General features: G+C 44.5%; 1 protein-coding gene across 1 annotated transcript in view; it reads left to right on the forward strand.

Annotated features, from left to right (window-relative positions):
- Positions 1 to 21817, forward strand: part of LOC122941208 — a 57617-nt gene extending 35800 nt beyond the window's left edge. Inside the window, exons 4-8 of the mRNA XM_044298272.1 lie at positions 584 to 770; positions 2333 to 2478; positions 4423 to 4541; positions 16223 to 16333; positions 18165 to 21817. Coding sequence (XP_044154207.1) covers positions 584 to 770; positions 2333 to 2478; positions 4423 to 4541; positions 16223 to 16333; positions 18165 to 18183 — 582 coding nt within the window. The 3' untranslated portion in view covers positions 18184 to 21817. The remainder of the gene's footprint in view (positions 1 to 583; positions 771 to 2332; positions 2479 to 4422; positions 4542 to 16222; positions 16334 to 18164) is intronic.
- Positions 21818 to 22218: the final 401 nt, after the last annotated feature.

Below are 22218 nucleotides of genomic sequence, written 5' to 3' on the forward strand. Positions count from 1 at the left end.
CGGCAATCCCATACAAACGAATTAAGAGCGCACTGTGCAAGGGTGGCCACCTCTCCATTCACTTCTGTGGAGATAGCTGAGCCAGCATTTAGCTATTTTCACTAGTCCCATAGCTATGAAAGGAGGTTGGCCTTACATGCACGGCTGCTCTCTGCTCACTCCGGAGTCCTGTTCTGGAGATAGGTACAGGTCTCAGAGGTGGGATCCACACCTGTTTGACATTGGTGGCATATCCTAGCGATATGCCAGCAATGTCTCAGATGAGACAACTCCTTTATTCCTGCTATGTACCATCTGCCAGTGGCCAAAAATGTGTGGATTGTTATATAAAAGTCTCTTCATAAAGCCACTTACTACAGAAGTAGTACAGAAGTGAGATAGTATGTTTAAGTAATCAGTTTATCAAATACGGAGCCTGTTTGCCCAGAGACTGTATGAAGAAAATGGTAAGTCAAAGATCCAGGAATTCCATTAGAAGGGGCTTAGTTTTGGAATGCTAGCAATGTGGGCATATGATATCACTGCACTGACTGGAAGACTTGAGATGTAACATTTGCATGACTCCTTTCTCCTCTTGGTGTAGGAGTACGTTGGACAGCACTGCTCCTGTGGAGCAGCGAATGTTTTCCTCAATCCGTACCAGGAGTCTAAGAAACATTTTCCTGTAAGGAGGAACCGGCCGCATAGTATGTTTGTACTAAGTGGAAACCAATCTGACCTCTCCATGATCCCAGAAATTGGCATTAACTCTGAAAAGTTTGGCTACAAAGGTTGGTTTCTTATCTCAATGTGTCTGTTTTAACACACCCTGATAAAATTCATAAGCACAATAGTACAAAGGATGAGTTTTATATGGTCTGAAAACAAAAGCCTGTTTTACTTTAAAGAACCTTTAACACGGGCCGAGGATAGGAAAAATCATTGGGAATGAGCGTTCAGGTGCTGCTGATGACCCAACTAGCGATGAGCGAACCGATTCATATGAATTGATGACTTCATTAAAAGGAGTTCTTGAGTAGAGAGGGGCTGTTCCTGCTGCTCAAAACGCTCCCCCCTGGAAGTCTAGCAGCACATGCACAGTTGCTGCTCCGGTAGCAGCAGCAGATCCTCTGTGCATGCACTGCCGAGATTGTCAGAGCCGGGGCTGTCAATCAAGCGGAAGGGGCTGCCCTTCTCTGTTCAAGAACTTTGTTTGATTAATGAATCAATTCGTGCAAATCAATTTGCTCATCTCTACACCCAGCACACCTCACCACATACGGCTGGTGATTGCATCTTTTCTGCAGCACATAAAATCCTCGTTTATCAGCAGCGCATTGCCCTATGTAAACAGGGGTGTGCTTCCAACAGACACCTTGCATTGCTCGCTACATGTAACTGCAGCTAACTGCTGCCAATGATTGATCCTATGAATGTTCTTGCCCACTTTAAGAAGGCAGGATCAACTCTGCTAAGATATACTGCCTGGTAGCCTTGATCCTGCTGATTAAACACTTGATTTGAGAAAACTAGTTGGGGCATTCCCAAGAAAAAATGATAATATTCTTTATTCAAGGCTTCAGTGCACAGAGGGTGGAGCCTATGCCCTTGGTGCACTGCACCTCCCCAGCCTTCTAGTGCTGGCCACATTCCTCAGTTCACTGGAGCCCTCATTTGCAAAAATAAGTAAGAAACCTTTTTCTCTCGGAAACGCTGCAACCGATTTTCACAATACAGACATCATTTTAATCAGCAGGATCAAACTTACAATATCATGTCGGTGCCCAGTAACATCACACCCCTAATGAGCAATATGAAGCCCAGGCATCTCAGGATTATGCCAGGATGCAACAGTCGACAATCGTTTTTGCCTTCTGGATTTATAGTAATCCAGATAAGGAGAATTTATTGGCACTGTTATATAGGTACCTTGTATCAACCCACACAGGGGTCTTTGTAAAGCATACCACACCCCACATGTGACGCATCCAGTTACATACATATACATATTTATTCCATTAAATATATCCAGTATGAATCCAGTGACATATGACCATCAAAAAAACCATCTGGTTATTTCATATAGGCTCCATTTACATGTCCGCAGTGTTTTGCGGATCCACAAAACACCAGGCCGGCACCCCAATAGAAATACCTATTCTTGTCCGCAGCTGCGGACAATAATAGGACATGTTCTATTTTTTTGCGGAGCCGCGGACCGGAAGTTCGCGGATGCAGACATGAATAGGTCGGCACCCGTTCCGCATAATTGGACTCTTAATCACAGAATGCCATTGGTTAGACTAAGTTAAACTTTGATTGTGTTGCAAATCACCATTATTTCTTGTTCCAGGAAATCTTGCACAGACAGATGGTTGGAAGAGTCCTTCTATATTGGGAGTGAGGAAACCCTTTACGAAATTGAAATGTGATGACAAAGAATATAAGCAAATGTGGGAAAGAAATTGCAGTGACCCCTTAGAACAAGATATGAAAAAGGTATGCAATTTCTTACTTGTATAAGCCTATTTATGTTGATTGATGTTAGCACTGTACCGGGGGATGCAATTTCCCATGACGTCAATCCCTGTTGTCTATTTTAAGAATATTACATTATGATATAAATCTTAGGCTAGTTTCAGCAATACAGTAAGAGATCCGGCAGGCTGTTCTGGCAGAGAAACATTTCTCTGGATCTGGTATTGCCGGACAGTAACGGATGTTTGAAGACACCTTGGCGCTCACTGGACCTTAAGTGAGCGTTGCAGCCTCCACGCAACTTACCAAGCACTGTGCCGTCCACTGGATAGCAGCTGGGCTTGGTATTGCAGCTCAGTCGTAGGGTTCCGTTCCGTGCTTCCATTCCGCACCCATTGAAGTGAATAGGTCCGCATCTGTTATGCGGAATGCCCACGGAACAGCGCCCGTGTATTGCGGATCCGCAAATGCGGTCCGCAATACGGCAATGGGAAGCACATGTTCGTGGAGGCTTTAGTATGTAAATGATTGCCAAAAGATCTGTAACTACCTTATAATAACAGCTTTCATTACTGTTCCTTGTCCCTTTCCACTAGTCCCTTAAAAGACGGTTACTAGGGCTTATCTGTCTTCCCTTTAGTATAAACAGAAGGCAGAGGGGCATTGCAAGCCTGCATTAGGCTTCCTATTGAGGAGGCGTGTCTTTAAGTATTCCAATCTGATTGGCTGGCAGGGAGCTGCTGGCTACAGCAAGTGTGTATGGGAAGTGAGGGAAAGCAGTTTTGGCCTCAGAGAACTGGCAGAGGAGCCATCTTCAGAAGAGCCTCATATTGTAGAGTTCATAACAGCCGTAACTAAGGGAAAAGCTCAAAGAAAACAGTGGTATGTAAAGAAACTAAAGATTGCTTAATGCACAATGCTCCACCAGCAGTAACATATGCTATAAATGATTTAAAGATGCAACACGTGTATCAAACATCGTGCAACATTTCATAAATTTGGCACAAATTACAGCAAAGCAGACTGCTGCAAAACTGACTTTAAAAATAAATAAGAACCTCCGGTCTACAGCCAATCACGGGCCTCAGTGGTCTTGTGACCTGCAGGCTAGCATCACTGCTGAGGCCAATGACTGGTGGTCACGTGGGTATATGGCAAGCCACACTGCAGGAAAATATACAGAGCTTGTCGGGGACCATCAGAGTATCACGTTGGTATGACTGGGGCTTTAAAAAAAAATAACATTTCCAGCATTATATTAGCTTAGTTTCTTAAACTCGCATTACCACTTTAAATACCAGACTGTTATGTGTGACTTTACCTTTAGAATAAAAAGTGGGTCTGTTCCCTTGACAGATGCCTTTTAAAGCAGTCTGAAGCAAGACTATTTAACGTGGGGGGTAATAAAAAATTTGCTGATGATAGCACCAGGTGTGGTGATCACAAAGAAGCGCAGGAATGAGCCGCCGTACCTTTAAGACAATATGAAGTGTCTGCTTTACTACAGCAGCCTCAGGCATTCCTCCAGTATTTCTCAACAAGCCTGTACCTGCTCTCCATTATTTGCTTTTCTACACTGCATGAGTTCTCTGGCAGGATTGGGTTGTTAGCCCTGGATAAGTCCAATATAGCAAATGAAAATAGCTTCCAGCAAGAGCGGCATATCCAGAGAGGGAAATATATTATTATGCACAGGGTAAAATAAGTATCATCAGGACGTGCGAGGCAAGGATAACAAAGTCTGTTTTATTAACATCTTATCATCCATTAAAAAGATAGAATAAAATCTGTTTCTGATTCTAGGTGCTCTCATTATGCTCTCATTATGTACTGTACAAATATTGCAAAGTCCTATCATTATTAGTCTTAGAGGGTCATAGGGTAACGGCTGTGGAAAAGCTGCCATATGTCAGTACCCTATATGTGTTGTGTACATTTTGTCACGTCCCTGTTTTTGTCTTTTAGCTTGATCTTCACCCATGGGGAAAAGTCAAAGATTTTCTGAAACTGACAAAAAATAAGAACCAGAATAAATTGGGATTATCTTCAGCGTCACTAAAAAGATCCTGCCCCCAACTATACAGGTAAACTGGAGTCTATGTTGTACTCATCTTATTAATTTCTAGTTGCTTACACAGTGCCAACATGCTCCTGTCCCCTGTAGGGCTCCTGTCCCCTGTAGGGCTCCTGTCACCTGTAGGGCTCCCAACCAAATTTCAGATAGTAAGGCTAGTTTCATTGGAAGCTATATAAATGATCAATGTGTTTGTGGAAGGAAACCCACACAAACATGGAAAGAACATACAAACTAAAGATGTTGTTTTTGGGCAGATTTGAATCCATAGTGAAAATAGTAACCAATAATCAGTTCAAGCGCCTCTTTACTGTTGATTTTGTGTAGCCGTTGACACCATCATTTTTGTTTCTACTCAATGGCAAAAGAGATCTGACCATTCCACTATAAGCAATTTTTTCAAAAGTATTTTAAGGGCCCTTAGGTCCCTTTCACACGAGTGAGTTTTCCACGCGAGTGCAATGTGTGACGGGAACGAATAGCACCTGCACTGAATCCTGACCCATTCATTTCAATGGGTCTGTGTACATGAGCGTTGTTTTTCACGCATCAGTTCTGCGTTGCGTGAAAATCGCAGCATGTTCTATATTCTGCGTTTTTCACGCAGCCCTGGCTCTATAGAAGTGAATGGGGCTGCGTGAATAACGCATTGCATCCGCAAGCAAGTGCGGGTGCGATGCGTTTTTCACTGATGGTTGCTAAGAGATGATGTTTGTAAACATTCAGTTTTTTATCACGTGCGTGAAAAACGCATCAAAACGCATTGCACCCGCGCGGAAAAAACTGAACAACTAAACGCAATCGCAGACAAAACTGACTGAACTTGCTTGCAAAATAGTGCGAGTTTCACTGAACGCACCCTGAACGCATCCGGACCAAATCCGCAACGCCCGTGTGAAACCAGCCTTAAGGCCTCTTTCACACGGGCGTCATGTTTTTTGCCCGGATAAGAGGCGGGTGCGTTGCGGGAAAATGCGCGATTTTTCCGCGCGAGTGCAAAACATTGTCATGCGTTTTGCACTTGCGTGAGAAAAATCGCGCATGTTTGGTACCCAGACCCGAACTTCTTCACAGAAGTTCGGGCTTGGGATTGATGTTCTGAAGATTGTATTATTTTCCCTTATAACATGGTTATAAGGGAAAATAATAGCATTCTGACTACAGAATGCTTAGTATAATAGTGCTGGAAGGGTTAAAAATAATAAAAAAGTTAACTCACCTTCTCCTCTTGTTCGCGCAGATTCCACTCTGTTCTTTAGCTGTGGACTGAATGACCTGAGGTGACGTCAGATCACATGCTCCAATCACATGGTCCATCACCATGGTGATGGAGCATGTGATCTGACGTCATCAAAGGTCCTTTAGCCCACAGATAAAGAACAGACCGGCATCTGCGCTAACAAGAGGAGAAGGTGAGTTAACTTTTTTATTATTTTTAACCCCTCCAGCACTATTATACAAAGCATTCTGTATTCAGAATGCTATTATTTTCCCTTATAACCATGTTATAAGGGAAAATAATACAGTGAATAGACTGTCACCTAGAACCCATGCGTGAAAATCACACCGCATCCGCACTTGCTTGCGGATGCATGCGATTTTCACGCAACCCCATTCATTTCTATAGGGCCTGCGTTACGTGAAAAACGCACAAAGAGGAGCATGCTGCGATTTTCACGCAACGCACAAGTGATGCGTGAAAATCACCGCTCGTGTGCACAGCCCCATAGAAATGAATGGGTCAGGATTCAGTGCGGGTGCAATGCGTTCACCGCACGCATCGCACCCGCACGGAAAACTCGCCCGTGTGAAAGGGGCCTAAGCGTTTTTCACGCAGCCCAGGCCCCATAGAAGTGAATGGGTCTTCAGTGATAAACGCATTGCATCCGCAAGCAAGTGCGGATGCAATGCGTTTTTCACTGATGGTTGCTAGGAGATGTTGTTTGTAAACCTTCAGTTTTTTATCACGCGCGTAAAAAACGCATCAAAACGCATTGCACCCGCGCGGAAAAAACTGAACAACTGAACGCAATCGCAGACAAAACTGACTGAACTTGCTTGCAAAATGGTGCGAGTTTCACTGAACGCATCCGGACCTAATCCGTCACGCTCGTGTGAAAGGGGCCTTATGGTAGGAGGATTATCTGAGAGCCATTGGTTCATGCTAGCTTTTTGCTGCCAGACATACCAGTTGTATTATGCCTATATAGAGACATGTGTCTGGATCATGGTGAAATGGCAATAACCATGTTTGTAGCCTGAATATCGCTGTCTAAGATGTTGACATCCTCACAAAACATCTTGATTATGTGGCAAGACTACAAACAGTAAAGCCCCTTTCACACGAGCGAGTTTTCCGCGCGGGTGCAATGCGTGACGTGAACGCATAGCACCCGCACTGAATCCTGACCCATTCATTTCTATGGGTCTGTGTGCATGAGCGTTGTTTTTCACTCATCAGTTCTGCATTGCGTGAAAATCGCAGCATGTTCTATATTAAGCGTTTTTCACGCAGCCCTGGCCCAATAGAAATAAATGGGGCTTCAGTGAAAAAAGAAAGTGCAGATGCAATGCGTTTTTCACTGATGGTTGCTAGGAGATGTTGTTTGTAAACCTTCAGTTTTTTTTATCACGCTCGTGAAAAACGTATCAAAACGCATTACAACCGCGCAGAAAAAACTGAACGCGTACGCAGACAAAACTGACTGAACTTGCTTGCAAAATGGTGCAAGTTTCACTGAACGCATCAGGACCTAATCCGTCACGCTCGTGTGAAAGAGGTCTAAGTCAAGCTGGCATCTTTGTGACCACATTTTGGGCATTCTGATTTACATCCTAGAATACATCTTCCATAAGGTCTAATAAGGCTTTGCAAGCTCTTTGCATGGTCTTCTCCTGAGTCTCCCTCCATTTTTCTGAGTTTATCATGGTTTGGATTGCTTCCCTTCCCTTTCTTAATCTAAAGTAATTTCATTTTCCAGACAATCATGTTGAAGTTCTGTTGTCCATTTGCCAGCTCCATGTTGTTAGTTGTTGGCAGTGGCGTTGCTAGGGCTGGTGTCACCCGATGCGGTAGAAAATGGTGTCACCCCCCCTGGGTGACACCTGACAGTGTAGGCTATATGTATATAACAAACATATTTCATATGAAAACTTACAGTTACTTGGCTTGGCCCTTGGGGATCTCGGACGCCACTTCCACACTTGGCCGGGGGCTCGGCGGAGCTGATGATGTGTTTTATCCTAATGAGAAAGATTTCATAATAAGGATTTGGAGAAGGGGCAGAGGGATAGCAGAGCAGGGAGAGGCTGGTGCTGCTACTAGGGGGTCATACCACGGGGGAGTAATAACGCCCACCATAAGGCCCCCCCCAGTAGAAATAATTCTCCTTATAATGTGTCAGTGCAAAAAATACCCCCCTGTAATGTCCCCAGTTGAGCTAATGTCCCCATAGTGCCCACATAATGTGCCAGTATAAAATACCCCTATATAGTGACCCCAGTAAATGCCCCCATAGTGCTCCTCTCCCCCCTAGTGCCCCCATAATGTACCAGTATAAAATGCCCGATATATAGTGCGCCAGTAGATGCCCTCAGTGTCCCCCATAATTTGTAAGCATAAAATACCCCTTCTCAGTGCCCCGTAGTAGTCCTCTCCCCCCTTCCCCATAGTACCCAACACAATGTGTCCCAGTATAAAATGCCCCTATACAGAGCCCCCATATAAAATAACCGTTCTTTGTGGCCTCAGTAGATGCCCCTATAGTGCCACCAATAATGTGCCAGTAAGAAGTGCCCCCATAGATGTCCCCCAATAATGTGCCAGTGAAATGTGCCCTCATAGATGCCCCTTAATCATGTGCCAGTAGCCTAAGCCCCCCATCAACATGTGCCAGTAGCCATAGGCGCCCCCCCTATCATGTGCCAGTAGCCATAGGGCCCCTCCATCATGTGCCAGTAGCCATAGGGCCCCTCCATCATGTGCCAGTAGCCATAGGGCCCCCCTATCATGTGCCAGTAGCCATAGGGCCCCCCTATCATGTGCCAGTAGCCATAGGCGCCCCCCTATCATGTGCCAGTAGCCATAGGGCCCCCCTATCATGTGCCAGTAGCCATAGGGCCCCTCTATCATGTGCCAGTAGCCATAGGGCCCCCCTATCATGTGCCAGTAGCCATAGGGCCCCCCTATCATGTGCCAGTAGCCATAGGCCCACCTATCATGTGCCACTAGCCATAGGGCCTCTCCTATCATGTGCCAGTAGCCATCAGTATTGTACAGAAAAAAAAAAAAAAGAAAAAAAAAAAGGAAAACAACACTTACCTCCTTGGCAGCGATGTGATGCAGGCCTCTTCTGGCCTGTGTCCCGCGCTGTGTACGGCTCAGGGCTCAGGCGGCGCAATGACGTCATCGCGCCGCCTGCGCCGGCCTCTGATAGCAGGGCTCCAGACTAAAAAAAATACCTAGTAGCCATTGGCTCCTGAACTGAAAAATTTAGGAGCCAAATTACATTTTTAGTCGCCAAATCAAAACCGAATGAAAATTTTGGTATCGTGACAATGCTACGCCGATCAGATCGGCGTAGGGTTGTTTCAATACCAAAATTTTGATTCGCTTTCATCACCATAAAAAAGTATTGCGATACCACGCAAAAAAGCCACGTGCATTTTGCATTTTATGAAACGTTCGGCCCATAATAGAACAGTCCTATCCTATTTTTGGGGGCGACAAGGTGACTAAAAAATGGCAAATGCTCACCGCATAGGAGATATTTTTTAATAATTTAATAGTTTGGACTTTTCGGACGCAGCGCTATGTAATATGTTTATTGTATATATTTTTTATATGTAAAATTGGGAAAGGGGGGATTTAAACTTAATATTTTAGAGTACTTTCACACTAGCGTTTTTCTTTTTCGGCATAGAGTTCCGTCACAGGGGCTCTATACCGGAAAAGAACTGATCCGTCATATCCCCATGCATTCTGAATGGAGTAATCCGTCCAGGATGCATCAGGATGTCTTCAGTTCAGTCATTTTGACTGATCAGGCAAAAGATAAAACCGCAGCATGCTACGGTTTTATCTCCGGCGAAAAAAACTGAAGACTTGCCTGAATGCCGGATCTGGCATTTTTTCCCATAGGAATGTATTAGTGCCAGATCCGGCATTCAAAATACCGGAATGCAGGATCCGTCCTTCCGGTCTGCACATGACGGTAAAAATGTGTAAAAAGATACAAGACGGATCCGTCTGTCTGCATGACAAGCGGAGACATGGATTCATTCTTGCAATGCATTTGTGAGATGGATCCGTATCCGGATGCATCTCATAAATGCTTTCAGTCACATCAAGATCGGCGGATCTGGCACGCAGTTCTGACAACGGAACTGCTTGCCGCATCACACTGCCGCAAGTGTGAAAGTAGCCTTAGTGTTTGTGTTTTATTTTCACTTACTATTAGCCCCCTTAGGGGCTGGAACCCTTGTCCTATTCACCCTTAGGCCCCTTTCACATGGGTGAGATTTCTGCGCGGGTGCAATGCGTGAGGTGAACGCATTGCACCCGCACTGAATCCGGACCCATTCACTTCTATGGGGCTGTGCAGATGAGCGGTGATTTTCACGCATCACTTGTGCGCTGCGTGAAAATCGCAACATGCTTTATGTTGTGCGTTTTCATGCAACGCAGACCCCATAGAAGTTAATAGGGCTGCGTGAAAATCGCATTGTATCCGCAAGCAAGTGCGGATGGGGTGCGATTTTCACGCTTGGTTGCTAAGATGAAAGTCTATTCACTGTGTTATTTTCCCTTATAACATGGTTATAAGGGAAAATAATAGCATTATGAACAGGGGCGTACACAGAAATCATTGGGCCCCATAGCAAGAATTTAGATTGGGCCCCCATGCCCGTTCCTAGTCCCTCCTACTATACACCCTGGCTCCTCTCACTACCCTCCCTAACTTCTCCCCTGCCCCACCTCATGCAGAAGTATTTTGTTCTACAAAATGGCACTACTCATGCCGGATCCCAAAAGACCCATTAGGTTACTTTCACACTTACGGCAGGACGGATCCGACAGGCTGTTCACCATGTCGGATCCATCCTGTGGCTATTTCGCCGTGCCGCCGGACCGCCGCTCCGTCCCCATTGATTATATGGTGCACGGCGAAAGTCGCCGGACTAAAAAGTCAGACATGCAGTACATTTTAGTCCGGCAGCTTTCGCCGTGCACCACCATGCTGCACCAGAGCTCCGCCCCCGTTATAGTCAATGGGGACGGAGCGGCGGTCGCGCTAAATAGCCGCAGGACGGATCCGACATGGTGAACAGCCTGTCGGATCCGTCCTGCCGCAAGTGTGAAAGTAGCCTTATAGAGAATGGGATCTGATAGGTCCCGGCAGTGTTCAGCATATATTGACAAGAATCTGGGGCGTTACATGATGTAATACCACCCAACTTTCCTGCTGTCCAGCATGGCACATGCACATGCGCATAGACATGAGAAAAGTTTGAGGAAGCGAGTGCCCCCCTTCCAATATCCTCTGTGTCATGCAGGACAGCTGGGAGACACTGTCATTACTCGCTATCCTGCATGACACATGTGCAGAGACAGGAGTCTCTGGGAAAGCTGGGTGAACCCCTCTCCCCTGCCATTCCATGTTCTTATTATCCGCATTTATGCCTTGCAGGATAGCAGGAAATCTGAGGGACATTGCATGATGTAATAGCACCCAGCTTTTCTGCTGTCCTGCATGGCACATGTGGAGAGACATGAGAAAGCTGAGTGACACAGCTCCCACCTTCCCTCATATCTTCTCCTGCCTCTGCACTTGTGTCATGCAGGACATCAGGAAAGCCGAGTCACATTACATAATAGCACCCAGCTTTCCTCCTGTTCTGAATGACATATGTGCAGAGGAATAGCCTGGGAAAGCTGAGTGACACAACTCCCACCTACCCTCATATCTCCTCAGGCCTCTGCACTTGTGCCATGCAGGACATCAGGAAAGCCGAGTCACATTACATAATAGCACCCAGCTTTCCTCCTGTTCTAAATGACATATGTGCAGAGGAATAGCCTGGGAAAGCTGAGTGACACAGCTCCCACCTCCCCTCATATCTTCTCATGCCTCTGCACTTGTGCCATGCAGGACATCAGGAAAGCCGAGTCACATTACATAATAGCACCCAGCTTTCCTCCTGTTCTGAATGACATATGCGCAGAGGAATAGCCTAGGAAAGCTGGGTGACACAACTCCCACCTCCCCTCATATCTTCTCATGCCTCTGCACTTGTGCCATGCAGGACATCAGGAAAGCCGAGTCACATTACATAATAGCACCCAGCTTTCCTCCTGTTCTGAATGACATATGTGCAGAGGAATAGCCTGGGAAAGCTGAGTGACACAACTCCCACCTACCCTCATATCTCCTCAGGCCTCTGCACTTGTGCCATGCAGGACATCAGGAAAGCCGAGTCACATTACATAATAGCACCCAGCTTTCCTCCTGTTCTAAATGACATATGTGCAGAGGAATAGCCTGGGAAAGCTGAGTGACACAGCTCCCACCTCCCCTCATATCTTCTCATGCCTCTGCACTTGTGCCATGCAGGACATCAGGAAAGCCGAGTCACATTACATAATAGCACCCAGCTTTCCTCCTGTTCTGAATGACATATGCGCAGAGGAATAGCCTAGGAAAGCTGGGTGACACAACTCCCACCTCCCCTCATATCTTCTCATGCCTCTGCACTTGTGCCATGCAGGACATCAGGAAAGCCGAGTCACATTACATAATAGCACCCAGCTTTCCTCCTGTTCTGAATGACATATGTGCAGAGGAATAGCCTGGGAAAGCTAAGTGACCCCCCCGCACTGTCCTCACTAACAACTGGTCACTTACTTCATTACTGGTGGGGCAGTGGCAATCCAGAGAGGAATCAGGCATAATGGAGCTAACAGGCGGGAGGCGGAGCTAGCCAGCGGGAGGCGGAGCTAGGAGGCGGGGCTAGCAGACGGGAGACAGGAAGATAGATGGGCCCCTCTTCCTCACGGGCCCCATAGCAGCTGCGTGGTCTGCCTATATGGTAGGTACGCCACTGATTATGAATGCTTAGTAGAAGGTCAATATAATAAACATTGAGTGCGCCCCCCCAGTATAATAAACATTGAGTGCGCCCCCCCAGTATATCAAACATTGAGAGCGCCCCCCCCAGTATAATAAACATTGAGAGCACCCCCCAGTATAATAAACATTGAGTGCGCCCCCCCAGTATAATAAACATTGAGTGCGCCCCCCCAGTATAATAAACATTGAGTGCGCCCCCCCAGTATAATAAACATTGAGAGCGCCCCCCCCCCCAGTATAATAAACATTGAGTGCGGCCACCCCCCCAGTATAATATACATTGAGAGCGCCCCCCCCCCAGTATAATAAACATTGAGTGCGGCCACCCCCCCAGTATAATATACATTGAGTGCGGCCCCCCCAGTATAATATACGATGAGTGCGGCCACCCCCCCAGTATAATATACATTGAGTGCGCCCCCCCAGTATAATAAACATTGAGTGCGCCCCCCCAGTATAATAAACATTGAGTGCGCCCCCCCAGTATAATAAACATTGAGAGCGCCCCCCCCCCCCAGTATAATAAACATTGAGTGCGGCCCCCCCCCCAGTATAATATACATTGAGAGCGCCCCCCCCCCCAGTATAATAAACATTGAGTGCGGCCACCCCCCAGTATAATATACATTGAGTGCGCCCCCCCCTCCCAGTATAATAAACATTGGTGGCGCAGTGGGAAGTGCCAATGAGGGTTAAAAAAATAAATAAAAATTAACTCACCTCCTCCAATTGATCACACAGCTGCCGGTCTCCTGTTCTATCTTCAGGACCTGTGAAAGGACCTGTGGTGACATCACTGTGGTCATCACATGGTACATCATATGATCCATCACCATGGTAATGGACCATGTGATTAGCTCAGTGATGTCACCACAGGTCCTGAAGATAGAACAGGAGACCGGCAGCTACCGATCAACTGGAGGTGAGTTCATTTTATTTTTATTTTTTTAACCCTCATTGGCACTTCCCACTGCGCTACCAATGTTTATTATACTGGGGGGGGGGGGGGGGTGCACAAAATGTTAATTATACTGGGGGGGGGGGGTTTGCACAAAATGTTTATTATACTGGGGGGGCGCACTCAATGTTAATACAAATACAGGAGGCGGGTGCCGGAATGAAATAGCCGGCACCCGACCTCTATGATAGGGGGCTGCGATCAGTGGCAGTTAACCCCTCAGGTGCCGCTCACTGTCATAGAGGTCGGGTGCAGGCTATTTGATTCCGGCACCCGCCTCCTGTATTTGTATTACAGGTCAGTTTAATTCATTGGTGGCGCAGTGGCCACAGCCCCTCCCCTCCTCCTCCCATCCCTCTTCTCATTGGCGGAGGCAGCGGCAGCAGCAGCACAGGGGGAGGGAGAGAGCCCCCCCCGCCCCCTCCCTGCCTCTATGGAAGTTAGTTAGTTAAGGAGAACTCCGGCGGCCGGCGGGTGACACCCCATCAGACTGGTGTCACCCGGTGCGGCCCGCACCCCCCGCACCCCCCTCGCAACGCCACTGGTTGTTGGAGTTCCATGTTCCTAGTAATTCAATGCTTGGAGGGTGTGATATCCTCTCGTGAACATAATTCATACAGCAGAAATAGTGACAATTTAGTACACGAGCTGAAGGGAAATAACCTATATATATAGTTGTTCTTCAAACATGCCCATACTGTCACGTTAACATCTGTAGAAAACCCCTGATTTCCTTCTATTGTCTGAAGATAATGAAAACCCAGACTACAGCATAATCTGTGCATTTCCGTCGATTTTTTTAAACATAGTTATGCGAACAATTGAATTGCTTTTTTGACCCCATTGTCAAAGAACCGGAGAGAGAAAACGATGCATAAGCGTTCTGTCTCGTCATGTTTTATAATTTATATTACATTTCATTTATTCATTTATTGTTGGTTCTGTTTTCTCCCTGAAGCTGCTTTCACACATGCATATTCTTCACCAGTATTCTGTCCGTTTTTTCCCTGTGCCTAACGCGGCGCATGCATTATTTTATCTGGAAAGAAAGCACCCTTTGTAGTCTATGGAGAGTGAAGAAAATACAGATGCAGATTTGGTCCATATTGCATCATTATGTAATAAAAAATTGTGTCAATTTTTTTAAGTAGCTGTTTCATATAGTTCAGTTTCCTCCTTAGAGCCACTTTCACGTGGTCTGGATGCAGTTTTGGAAGCCAAAATCAGGAGGAGTGAATTCAAAGAAGAGGAGAAGTCCTATGTGCCCTGTACAGGGTGGTCTACGGAAACAGTAGCCCACCTCCAGCGATAGTATGACAAAATGAACAAGCAAGTGGATTGTTTTTTTAAATTACCCACAAGTCACAAAAGACGCTGAATAAGGTCCCCGTTCAGGTCTATGCATCTTTGGGCAGGTCGGATTATGCTGCTTGTGATGCTGCGGATGGCGTTTGTGATGTTCTCCTTGCGTTCCTCCACGGGATGTGGATTGTTAGCGGAAACTTTCTGTTTTAAACTGCCCCACAGATAAAAATCGCATGTGGACAAGTCTGCGAAACGTGGTGGCCGTAGCCCCTGGCTCACAGTTCGCTACAACTAAGACAGATTTACTATTAGGCAGTTTGATTTGGAGATATTAGAGGCAGGCTACTTTTCCGTGGGCCACCCTGTACTTTCTCTCCTTTTATGATCCACTCCTGATTTTGATATCCAAAAGTGCACGCAGAAACCTGACTGTTTGGCCGGACCCTTACATTAGTATTTGTAAGCCTAAACCAAGAGTAGAAGATGCACAGAGAAAACTTATAATGGAGAGATTTGTACCTCTTCTATATTTTGCACCCACTCCGGGTTTTTGGAAATAGTGACACATAATACTGTGGTGTGAAAGTGGCCCTAGAAGTCAGTCCACTAGTATTACCTACCATTGATGCTAGAGGATTTATACATGTAAGGCCTCATGCACACGACAGTATTTTTTCACGGTCCGCAAAACGGGGTTCCATTGTTCCGTGATCCGTTTCCGTGTGTCTTCCTTGATTTTTGGAGGATCACCAGACATGAAGGAAAGTGAAAAAAAATCTAAGTCAAGGTTGCCTTGCAAATGATAGGGAAAAAAACTGACGCAGACGCGGGTGACAATCTTGTGTGCCTCCGTGTTTTTTCACGGACCCATTGACTTGAATGGGTCCGCGAACCGTTGTCCGTGAAAAAATAGGACACGTCATATTTTTTTGACGGACTGGAAACACGGATCACAGACGCGGATGACAAACGGTGCATTATACGAGTTTTCAACTGACCTATTGAAAGTCAATGGGTCCGCAGAAAATCACGGAAAACGGAACAACGGACGCGGAACACAACAACGGTCATGTGCATGAGGCCTAAAGAGGACATGGGTGTGCCCTCTATAGTGTGCTTAATGGAATGTGTGTTATGTGTGAATCACAAGAAATGATGAATGTAGACATATATTCATGCAGCGGGTGTCCAGCACCTCCTGATACACAAGTGGAATCACTGATCATCATGGCTGTAATAACATTTCACATTCACCTTGTTGTTTTATGCTTAAAGATACTATCCGCTTCTTTCTCCCAGGCCCGATATTGCCCATGGTGACATTCAAAGAAGAGACAGAAACTCCATGATTGTGTTTGGACAGAATGTAAGCAGAGAAAACACTTGGTCCAGTCTGTTCGCCTTAAACAGGTAAATCCTACAATAAGGGGTTTTATGGAAACATCGTATAATCGTCGTGTGATGGACTTTCTAATCAACTGTCTGACACACTGGCAGATGATCGGACCAATTATCAGGAATGAACGCTCGTACGAATGCATGTTCCAAATAATTTGCCCCTGTAAATGGTCTGGTGATCAGTCGACAAACAAGCAAACGCTGGTTCGTTGGGTGATCTGATTGTTTATGCGGCACAAAAAAAAAAATCATGGTCTCTAAGCAGCACAATGTGTAAACAGGGATGTGCTACCAAAAAAAAAGATGTAACTGTTTGGGGGGGGACGACGACGACGACGATGATGAACAATCGTAATAACAATCATTAATTCCTATAAAGCAGAGATAATTGCTGCATGTAAAAGTAGCTAACAAGCTGGCAATGATTGGGTACCAATTGTACCAGATTATTGCACAGGGTATCATCCAATGTAAATGGGTCCTTACCTCAGACCTAATACTTCTCCCAGGAAAGATTTGAACACGATTGTGAATGTGTCATGTGTCTTATCCCCTGTGGTGTCACATATTATAGCTGATGGGTGAGGGTCTCAGCAGGGGCACACCCTGTGGTCAGCTTACTGTATTGGAACTTACTTAGCTAACTGGCAGTCATGAGCAGATCTCAGGTAGCCCCTTAAGCACCGGCCCACCAGGAAGTTTGCCTGTAGGGTCTGTGGCCAGTCCGCTCCTGTACAATACTACAGATCATCCTCGGTCAAGGAATTGGAGTTAAAGGGCCTCTGTCAACAGTGCTGACAGATGCCCTTTAAAGGGGTTGTCCAGCAGTTAATATTGATGACCTATCCTCAGGATAGGTCATCAATATCTGATGGGTAGGGGTCAGACACCTGGCACCCCTGCCGATCAACTGGTCTTTACACTTAGGCCTCATGCACACGACTGTTTTTTTTTTCACGGTCCGCAAAAACGGGGCCCGTAGGTCCGTGATCCGTGACCGTTTTTTCGTCTGTGGGTCTTCCTTGTTTTTTGGAGGATCCACGGACATGAAAAATTAAAAATAAATCTAAGTCAAGTTTGCCATGATAGGAAAAAACGGACACGGATCACGGACACGGACGCGGATGACAATCTTGTGTGCATCCGTGATTTTTCACTGACCCATTGACTTGAATGGGTCCGTGAACCGTTGGCCGTGAAAAAAATAGGACAGGTCATATTTTTTTCACGGCCAGGAAACACGGATCACGGATGCGGCTGCCAAACGGTGCATTTTCTGATTTTTCCACGGACCCATTGAAAGTCAATGGGTCCGCGGAAAAAAAAACGGAAAATGGCACAACGGCCACGGATGCACACAACGGTTGTGTGCATGAGGCTTTAGACTCATCTCCCTACAAGTACTCGCTTCTGAGAGGAATTAAGAGGAAGCGGCACTCACATGGAGCGCCGCCTCCTCTTCAAACAGCTGATCGGCTGGCTGCCGACCCCCCACCAAACAGATAATAATGACCTATCCTGATGATAGGTCATCATTATTAATAGCTGGACAACCCCTTTAAGCTACAATACCAATCATAGCTCCTGGACAAGAGTAGTGCTGTTTCTAGGAAAGGCAGAACATTTTTTTAACCCTGGACAACCTGTTATTTGTCATGGTTTTGGTGTGAGTTTATGAATAGAAAGGGCAAAAAGCACATGTCATGTCCTGTCTGCAAGCCCCTAAATATGTATATCCAGTATTTCCTTCTAAGTGCTCAGGAGAAAATGTATATGAACTGTATAATACAATATTTGAGGTAGATAAGATATTATAATCTGAATGTATCTTGTATATTTGCAGGAAAGAAGAAGATATGTGAATACAGAAGTATAACAGAAGGAGGAGATAGAAGACAGATGTATAGAATGTATCAGCATGTTTGGCTAGGAAAAGTGTTATGATAATGTGTGTTATGAAGTTTATGATGATTTTTGTACCTTTCATATTGTTATATTGGAAGCTTGGCTATCTGTAATCTACACTCATGCTGCTATTTATTCTGTATGTGTGCTCCTATGAAGTTCTCTCTCTATTTATTACCTATAACCCTTTTTCTAGGAGGACACATGAAGGCAGATCACATAATTGTAATACAGCTTAAATGTAGAACATTAAGTTAATTAGAAGTGGTGCCAACCCGCCAGCTTCCAGCTACTCCACTTTTCCCCTGTTCTGATAAATTTATCTGATTTATCCTTCCCCATGATAAATCATGAATATCAAGGATCATCTGACCTAGTGAAAGAGACCAAGAAACCTGCCTGTAGATTAAAAACTTCTATATTGCTCATTATATAATAATTATACACATAGGGGGTCATTTATTAAGACTGGTGTTTTAGATGTCCGTTTCAATACCCCTGGTGGTGGATGCGCCGGCCTCTACATAACTTCGGCGAATCCACTGCCTGTCTAAATGTAGATTTAAAACAGGCGTAGAATATGATAAATAATACGGGCCTTTCAGCCTGACTCCATCCCCGCCGATTCTATGCCCCTCTTTTTAAAACCTGTTATGAGCGGGAAAAGTCTGCAACAGATACACGCCAAAAAGTGGTGGATATCTGTTTGTAAATGATCCCCATAATATCTAGCAAGCATATTATTTTTGAGCATAGGCTGCACTTTGAGTATAAAGAATTAGTATTTACATCCCCCACCCATTCATATTCATTAGTAATGATGAAGAGTTGCTTCAGATAATAGCAACATATTCCCTTTAAAGAAGTATTTCTGGGGAAGGTGCCTATAGTGATATAAGGCCCTATTTACACAGATCCATAAATCTGGAATGTATATGGAGTCTTGCCAGAGAAACAATGACTCCAGACCTGCAAAGATGTAGGTATTCAGTCTAGGTGCACGGACTTCTGGAGGATGCGCCTAATTTATGATGAGGCCGGTGTGGCACAATACTGTAGATGTACTCTCTTCTAGGGAAAAATAATAAGGCATCTGAAGGAAAGTGCCATCATTTTTTTCTGTAGGATTCATATGGAATCAGAAATAGATTTTATTATACAGCTTCGTACAACTTGCTTGGTGCATTAATACATGAGTGTAAATGCCTTTTTTGATGAACTGGAGACATTTGCATGGCTATGATAAAAGTGGGCACATATTCTCCTTTTAGTGCATTTCTGCATAAATCAGTTTTAATATTATTGGTAATATTTACCGTTGCTCAGTGAATCTTAAAAGGGTTTCTAAAATAACAATATTGAAGGCTTATCCTCTAATAAGCCATTAATATCAGATGGGTGCGGGTCTGACGCTCAGCATACCCCTACAATCATCTCCTTGACAAGGCAGTGGTGTTCCCTGCAGAGTGTGCTGCAGTCTCTCAATGCTCTACATCACTCAGTACCTAGGATCTCTGTACAATTAGAATTTACCCCCACTGATATAAGGCTATGTCATCAATATTGATATCTCAGAAAAACCCTTTAAGGGGGTTTTAATTCACCCCATAAGTATTGGTGAAGCACTTACCAAAATCTATGATATTATTTAATATTACTGTGTAATTTTACTAGGTGGAAATGTATGTCTGAAGGCAGATTAAATGTTATAGTAGTCCCTGATATATTTAAGGATTGGTCTATAATCTCGGGATCACATTTTTCATTCATGGCACTCCCAGATTATATTATGGACCTGTAATATGAGGCTCAACATTGGGATTTAGAGAGTATGTTTGCACATTGTAAAATGTCATCTATAGCTATATTGCTTATATTTGTTACCAGAATAATTTCCTTTATGAGCGGGAGTGGTCAGATAAAAGAGCAGTTAGGCCACAAGCATCACATTCCCGATGGCTTTCCTGCCAGTCGTCAGCAGACATGATGTATTAGCATGGTATGTGTCTCCTGTGCCATAGATAGAATACAGGCTGCCAGCCACAGGGCAGTCTGATATCCCTGCCGATACCCTGCTCTGATATAGATTATTTCCTGCTCAGATTTCAATAATAAACCTAGTAAACTTATACTTTAAACCACTAGTCATTTTATCAATGAGCTTCACAGATCGGAACTACTGATTAGTATAAAATGACAGTATATAATACATATTGATGTTACTGTACATGATGTATATAGTTACATGTGCATAGGTGGAAGTGTTCTATACAGGTTGACCCTGATAGGAATTTATTATATCTATGCTCATTAGATTCCTTGTATACTTAAATGAAATATATCAAATATTTTGCATCCTAATCTGTTTCCTTTCCGGGCTCAGGTATATAGGTCACCAACATGCATGCTGTACCAAGTGGCAGCAATAGTAAAAATACATTTATAACTAGATATCTGCTAGAAAGTAGAGTTAAGGTGTCCATACAGATTAGTTAGCTGAAACCACCCATTTCGTCAGGTCTGGCTGACTTTCTAATGTGTATCGAGGCGTTCCGACTCTGCCCTAATGAAAGAAGGTTCAGGCATGCCCCAAATATGTCTGATAATATGGTGCCTGAAATATGCAGCACAAGCCCCTTCCTCTGCCCCCAAATCAACAGCTACACAGAAGGGTGAACTCATGGGAGCTAATTTATTATGGCTGCCTATGCCAAAAAGTGTTGTAAAAAAGTTGCAGACCCCCAATTTGCAACCTCTTGAACTCCCTTTGCGAAATGGGGAAGTGGTAGAGCCGTGGTGCGAGTAGGGCAAGCAGTCCCAGCACATTTATTATTATTTTACACCAGTTTATTGGTATAAATGACGATCGAAATCTACTCCAGCTACCGGCTGGGGTACACTTCAATCTAGGTGCATGGACTGCCAGAGGATGTGTCTAAATTATGATGAGGTCTAAAATTAGGCACATCCTCTGGTGGTGTAAGAGATATTAAAGACCGGGGTAAAATACCAGTCTTTGATAAATGACCACCCTTGCATTTGTTATTTAGGCCATCAATATGTATTATACATCTATTTGCTGGTGATGGCACTGTTGATACATGACCCCAGTGGAAATGGTGGTCTGAAAATGATCCTGCTCAGGTGTTTGGGTCGGTATCTGCATATTATAGACACCAAAATGGGCAGAGAGGAAGAGCAGAAGGGGTATATTGCTACCTTGGAATATGGGCCAGGAATATAAATGAAACTTTAGACTGTCCTGTGTGCTAGATCTATCTCCCGGGGACAGTCAGACAGATGTTGTGAGAGTAGAATTGTAAAGTGTAAATGATACAAATCTGATTGGCTATTTGTGTGGCTGAAAAGATTGTTTACCCTGATTATTCTGTGAATAGTCTGACTTTGTTGGCTCGAGCATATGTTATATACAATTGTTACATACTCATATTCCATTTCCTATAATTTTTATAAAATTAACTGTTTCTTCATTACCCTACATGCATTGTATATTTATAAATGTATCGACTTATATTTTTACAAATTGAAAAAAATGTAAAATGTTTAATAAACTTCTACATATAAACTTTATTTGCTGTACTGGATTTGTATACTTAAAGAGCTTACACGGTCCCAAAATCAAAAAATTGTTATGTGCTCCTAATACTGTTCTCCTAATACCCCTCACAAATGCATATATATGCCCCCAATACCTCAATTTCAAGTCTGTGCTTTCTTTCCCCCTGTATGGGCATCAGACACTTCAAATCACATGTGTATATAATCCTATCATGTACAATACAGTCTGCTGAGCCTGATACACTGCCTGTTGTGTGCGATACTGCCTGCTGAGCTGTGTATCTAATCCCTTCTGGTATGATCCTGCCTGCTGAGCTGCGTATCTAATCCTATCTTGCATTATACTGCCTTCTGGAGTTGTGTATCTAAAGCCTCATGGACACAACGATATCTGTTTTGTGGTCTGCAAGTCA

This window comes from Bufo gargarizans, chromosome 6, assembly GCF_014858855.1.
Source record: "Bufo gargarizans isolate SCDJY-AF-19 chromosome 6, ASM1485885v1, whole genome shotgun sequence".
NCBI lineage: Eukaryota > Metazoa > Chordata > Amphibia > Anura > Bufonidae > Bufo > Bufo gargarizans.